This window comes from Myzus persicae, unplaced genomic scaffold (genome assembly GCF_001856785.1).
Source record: "Myzus persicae strain clone G006 unplaced genomic scaffold, MPER_G0061.0, whole genome shotgun sequence".
Lineage (NCBI taxonomy): Eukaryota > Metazoa > Arthropoda > Insecta > Hemiptera > Aphididae > Myzus > Myzus persicae.
Genome location: NW_019104305.1, coordinates 63018 through 69585, shown reverse-complemented (window position 1 = coordinate 69585; position 6568 = coordinate 63018). Strand labels below are relative to the sequence as shown.

General features: G+C 28.0%; 1 protein-coding gene across 1 annotated transcript; it reads left to right on the top strand.

Annotated features, from left to right (window-relative positions):
• The first annotated feature begins 3107 nt into the window (after positions 1-3107).
• On the top strand, positions 3108-6568 carry LOC111041052 (E3 ubiquitin-protein ligase RNF8-like). The gene is made up of 6 exons (XM_022325204.1): positions 3108-3238; positions 4789-4855; positions 4929-4969; positions 5306-5535; positions 5690-5904; positions 5967-6568. Exons 2-6 carry the CDS (start codon positions 4851-4853, stop codon positions 5968-5970), a joined length of 495 nt encoding a protein of 164 aa, XP_022180896.1. The 5' UTR covers positions 3108-3238; positions 4789-4850; the 3' UTR covers positions 5971-6568.

Below are 6568 nucleotides of genomic sequence, written 5' to 3'. Positions count from 1 at the left end.
TCAAGGGAGCATGAAAATATTTTTTAAAGATAGCAGTGTTTAGAATCAAAGGAAAAATTGAACAGCCTCTTTTAATCTACTTTTTCAATTGAAAAATTGTTTAATTTAATTAATATTTTGTATAATAAGTATTAATCACTAGCACGATAAGAACATATGAAATAATTCTGCTATTGTTATGTAGGTACCTACAATTTTGATATAGCCGCAAAATATAAATAAATTATTGGGTATTTTAATATAATATTAATTCAAAATAAAATATAATTATTAAATTAAAAATTGGTTAAACCTTTACCAACAAGTAAACAGTTATTGTATGTCTTATGTTTATAATATCTACTTAATGTGTAATATTAAATTTTGATAATAATATGAATTATGTTCAAGCTTGATTATTCTTTTCTGTATTTGAATGTGTATACAGTTTATGCTGCCTATCGTGTATGTAGTGTTGTAAGGCTGGTAAGCTTCAAGTACAAGCTGTTTCTATAAACTGAAATAATCGCACTCTTCTGTTCTTTTTAATTATTTCTTTACCAATTTTATTATAGGTTTTACCTAGTGTTTTCGAAAATTGCAATGGTGTTAACAATTTCAATGGTGTTTTTTGCGAAAAAATGTTAATTTATAATTCTTTAAAACACAACAATTTGTGTTGATTTCATAATTTAATTTTGATAAAACAAAAACTACACACTGGCGAAGCCGGGTAATTCAGCTAGTTATTAATATTTTCCGAGGTTTCGGGGTATGTTGTCATGACATTTTTAAAGTTTTTTCAGAATAAATTATACTCAGAACTCAAACGTCTTGATCAATATTTGTAGATGATAACCACATTTACATATATTATAATACTTAAGAGTTAATTATAAATTATTTTTATTTATAATTTACTATAATTTCTTAGGAATTCCATACATAATATATTATAGCTACAAAGACTGTAATACACATATATATATTATATCACAATTATACCAATATATTTAGGGCTCTGGCACACAGAAAGCGGTGTGACCGTGCGATTTCTGTTAAATAGTACAACTGGATATCTGATTGCCCCGATCCGCGTATCCGTACACCATAAAAGCCCGCGTTCTGTGTGCCGGAGACTGGCGAGCCACAAAAATTGGAAATGAGTAAATATAAAAATTGGCTGAAAAGTCATGCCTAAAATGTCTTGAGACACAATATATACGTGTTAAGATGACGTTACTTACTACCTACCTGTAAAATTCCCGGTGTATCTAACTTCTCTATCTTATACGATGTAAGTACTTTAATGCAAAAAATACATGTATTATACATGTTTATTACGACATAGGTTCGTTTGCAATAGTTACGATTCTAATATTTCTAATACCTACCTAATATCCCGAATGGCGTGCTTGCCGAACTACAACGTAATACACTTTAAATTCGTAGTACTTTCATCTTCATATCGTGTAAGCGTATACTCTAGTACCGAAAACCTAGGTAATTATTTATTAAATATTTTCGTAACATTTACTCGTGCAAAATCCAGACGAATATTAGCTAAATCGTTAATGTTTTTAAAGATGACTGCTCTCAAGCTCATCGAAGATATATAATGATTAATGAGTATATGATAGGTAATGTTAGATTAGTTCGTTTAAAATTGTCAAAATTGAACAATTTTCTTCAGACAACGCGAATGTCGAGCACAGACAATTTAACAACTTAAATGAATTGATTACTAATAGGGGAAATCGTATTTTTCCCGAACAATGTTGTAACAAATTAAACATTATTCTTGATTTTATAGTCCTTTTAACTTTTAATATTAAGACTTTATACCTACTTTATTTTATAGTTATTTTAACTATATTTTTTAGTTAACTCAAACATTAAAAACGGCGTTATTGCGTTAACACTATAAAATAATATAGTAAACATTACCATAACAAATAACTATATTTATATAGTCATAATAAGTTAATCATTTTAGTTATTTTACCTATTAAATATTTATATTTACAATATATTTTGTTTAACTTTAATATTTAAGTAATTTTTTTTTTCCATGTATAAAAATGATATTTTATTTATTTTAGAGGTTTTATGCATTATTCTACGCCGACGTTATGATCCCGATCAGACTTCACCGAATAATGAATATACCAGCTGCATATATAAATAGGTAATTACTTTTGATATTCATCAGTATTATTTTGTCCACATTATTCTTCGAAAATTTGTTTGTTTTTTTTTTAGTTCCCTATATTTTGAAACCAAATGTTCGATATTCCGTAAGTAAGGGTCATTTAATTGAATAACTTCATTTGTTGAATATATGTAGGAAGTAAGGAAAATATCAAAAATTGAAAAAACGTCCACGGTTCACAGCCGTCATCTGCCTATTTTCTTAACGCTTGCATTGTTGCTATACTGCTCCCGAAACTCGCAATTTAGGTAAGCTTTACATTATAATATTATAATATTATGTAACATAAAAACCTTGTCTAATGTTTAATAAATTATTAGTTTGCCTTAATAATTTTTAAGACACAAATGAATACTGTTTGCGCAGTAATATTTATTGCATACTATAATTTTCACGTTGGCGCAACGGTCTGTATCGTTTATCAGTGACGCGTTCTGATACGGCGCTAGTTATCAAGTACTAGCCGCCGTTTGCTGATTACGCCTGTACGCTTCCCGTATCATTAATGTCATCATCATTCTCATATTTCTAAAAAGCGTAAAGTTCTTTTCTTCGGTGTCATCGAAAGTATCATTATTTCAAGTTTTCTCCGTTTGCGTAGGTGGCACTGAGGTATTGTTTCATACTTCGTCTCACTCTCAAACTTAAGGCACCGTGCGTATGCCACATTTTTTTCTGGTTCTCTTTTGCATTGCGCTGTCAAGCTAACAACATATCTGTATCACTACATAACAAAATTTCTCTTCTCATTAATCTCTCAAAAGCAAAATATTGTTTTTCCGTCCTTTCAAGTTGTTTTATACCTATCGTGTCAAGCTGTTCCCGTATTGTTTATTGTATCTGCCCTAATCACGTGATTCGTATTTGTGTTAAATATCACCTTGTCGTTGTGAGTTGTTTGTCTAGGCTGGTGACCCATTGGTCACGTGTCTTTAGGATTGTCGCACATTTTATTTTACATCATTGTATTTTTTATTGTGCAAGTGTGGGCATACCAAGTTGGTAGTGTTACGGTTCAAAGTCACCAACTGACACCATTCTCTGCAGGTAATCGGCTGATGAGCCTTATTATTTATTATATTTATATTTATATTTATTATATTGATACTTACAATTATTTTATGTATCACTTATTTTGTATTGAGCCAACCTGGCCATCAATAGTAATTATTATTAGATCTATTATTTAATCTCAATATTCACCCATTATAAAGTATTACCTTATCATAAATATCATATTAAATTGTATCACTGATGCCAAATACTTAAACCTCTTTTACTTTCCCTTAATTAGACAGTTCACTACAACAACTCTAATACATTCCTAATATTACAATATCCTCGCTTATAGCAGTGCTGCCTATTGTTGTGCATCAGCTGATAGGCGCAACCAAAATACAATGTTGAACCTTAGATTCAGAGCGTAGCAATATATGTATTGGTTTTAAAATTATGTGTGTTTTTTACATTTTTAAATTTTCTATTTTGTATTTGTGTACACGATAGTTAGTCTAAACAATTTTCCAATTTTAAACTTCAGTATCTTGTTAGATGCGAAAATGAATCTAGTTGGTGCATATACCTACAATCAATTTTAAAATGCCTTTTGTTCATGACATTCAAACTTTATAAATCAAATAATTATTTAGGAATGTCACTACATTATTATGATCTATAGCTCCAAATGTCAACTATGTAAAACAGCTCACAATAGAAAAATCAAAACTATATAAAATTATCTATTATGAAATTGGCTGTCACTTTTTCTGCTAATCTTTTAAAAAAAAATTTTCAACATTTTAAATCTATGAAAGTATAAAATTTTCTTTCTGGGTTACTATTAAATTTAATTTTAAATCTGTTTTCATTAACTGTTGACAAGACACTTGGAGCAATATGAATCCAATTTATACATTTTACTTGAGTGGATCTTGTGGTTAGGGCAATAAACGTGTCAATAAACATGACAAGGCGTCATGTGAGTATATTATATTTAATGATAATATTATTTCAAGTATTTAGACATTAGCTGTGGCTAAATATTTATATATTAAACATAATTACATTTACGAGATTCCAAGCAAAATAAATGATTGTAGACTAGACACAAATAATAAATGATTATGATTATACATAATATGGTTTTTTTTACTAATAAGATCAAAATAATTATAGCAAAAAAATATTGTCAATTCTTCTGATACATTAAAATTTTTACTGAAAGGTTGTAAAATTAATTTTATAATTATTTAAATTAACTACATATACCGCGTGTCTCAAGAAACAGTTGTACACTCCATCCCTCATTACCCTGTAAATATCTTTCAATTGTGTTAAAACTCAATCCCGTTAAACTAGACTAATAGATCATAAATACCTACGACTTAATTTTTTTTACTTAACTAATGTATTTGCATTAATGTCACTATCTGATTGATTGGTTTTTTTCAATAAATTTTGATGAATCGACTTGTGTTATAAACTAAAAATTGGCTAAATTAGAGCTATAGGTAAAATTTAAAAAAAAATGTATTAAGTTGAAATTTTTTTTTTTAAGTAACTGATTGAAAAACTGAATGTTGAATCCCCTTTACTAGATTTTGGAGTTGTATCTACCACCAGTCAAAAGGTTCAGGAGACATCCACCATCAAATCCACCATGGAGTAGGTTTTTCACTAAATTAAATTATAATTATAATGTTTTAATTAATTTTTGATTTATATCATTTACTTTCAGACGGACTTCAACTGATATCTACTACCAGTTATTACAAAGAGGTCTGAAATCAAAAACATTAAATAAAATAAAAAACCGTGTATGATATGGTATCAATCATGACAAAATAGATGGGTATCATCACAGTATTTTGATACGTATCTTCTATTTTTTACTTTAAATTTATAGTTGTTCTCCACTTCTTATTGGCTGTCAATTATATACATAAATATATAACTATATAAATCAATCAATCAGAAGCTGATAACTATGATATGAGATCGGGGTGAACGGCTTACTGAAAAAAATTATTACTGCTGTGATGATATCCATCTGATTTGTCATGGTATCTATTACCTCTCCAATTGTATTATTACATTTTTTAATTTTGTCCAAAGAATCACTCAAAAGCAAGAAAAAAATGTTGATTTTGTCCAAAGAATCACTAAAAAGCAGGAATAAAAAACTGAGCAATAAAATTGCAATGCATATAAAATTATCAAAATCACTAACCGAAAGTTTGAATGACATGAAAGATAGAAATGCCAAGCTTACTGAGACATTTAATGTATTGCTGTTGGAAGATAAAGATTACCAGTGCCCAGTTTGTCATGAAACATTCATAAAGGTAAAACGTTCAATAATTTTTCAAGAAATATAATATATGTATTATGTAATAATGATACAATTAAAAATGTAACGAATTTTAGAGAACCTCATTGTCATAAGAATACAACTTATCATTTTAATTATTGTATTTTATTTTTATTTTTTTTATTTAGCCAGCATTGCTTAGTTGCTCTCACATGTTTTGTACTTGGTGCCTTGAAAATTGTTCAAAGGAAAATAATCACTGTCCGTTATGTCGGGTTCCTATAACACATGTTGTACACTGTTTGAGCATGAACAATTCCATTGAAAAAAGGATGGAACTCATGCCAGCTTCAATTAGATTGGAGCGCAAGAATTTAGAAGAAGACCGAAGGAAAAAACATATGTAATGCATTTACACCGTACTTGAATATATTCAATTGTTAAAAAATTCCTTTATTATTTCAGTTAAACAAAACCACGAAGAAATTTTTCAACTTTACCTTAGATATTCAAACAATGCAAGCCAGTCGTCAAATAATTAAAGCTTAAATAATGTGCATTGATAAATTAATTTTAATCCCACTAAATTACTTTGTGAGACATATTTTGAATTATTACTATTCTTTATTACTATACTTGTAACAAAATTAGCAATTTGATTGCATCATCCCTTATGGTTAAATATCAATAATAGCATATTAGTGGTTGTGGGCTACATTACAAAATTGCTTATATTTTCCAGAAATAGGATTTAAATTGATTGTTTAAATATATATACAAAAATTAACTAAGCTTAGTGTGTTATAGTCTACAATGTACAATTTTTGATAATATGTAATACTTATTTTTATAGAATATTCAAAATTCCAAACAATATTTTGTATGTATAATGTATATTTATAACTATTTTGATAAAATAATGAAATAGAGATTAAAAGTAAAAATGCGTGTTTTTCTATAGTGTAATTACCAATATTAAGACCAAAAATCGTGGAGGGTGTGGAATAAAAATTTATAAAATTACAAATATTTAAATAATGTATCTAATTAATGAGAATTACAAATTA

Coding starts and splice junctions, on each gene's coding strand:
- LOC111041052 (XM_022325204.1), top strand. Junction 4,970..5,305: donor CTACCAGTTATTACAAAGAG/GTCTGAAATCAA, acceptor TTTTGTCCAAAG/AATCACTCAAAAGCAAGAAA. Junction 5,536..5,689: donor GTCATGAAACATTCATAAAG/GTAAAACGTTCA, acceptor TTTTTTATTTAG/CCAGCATTGCTTAGTTGCTC.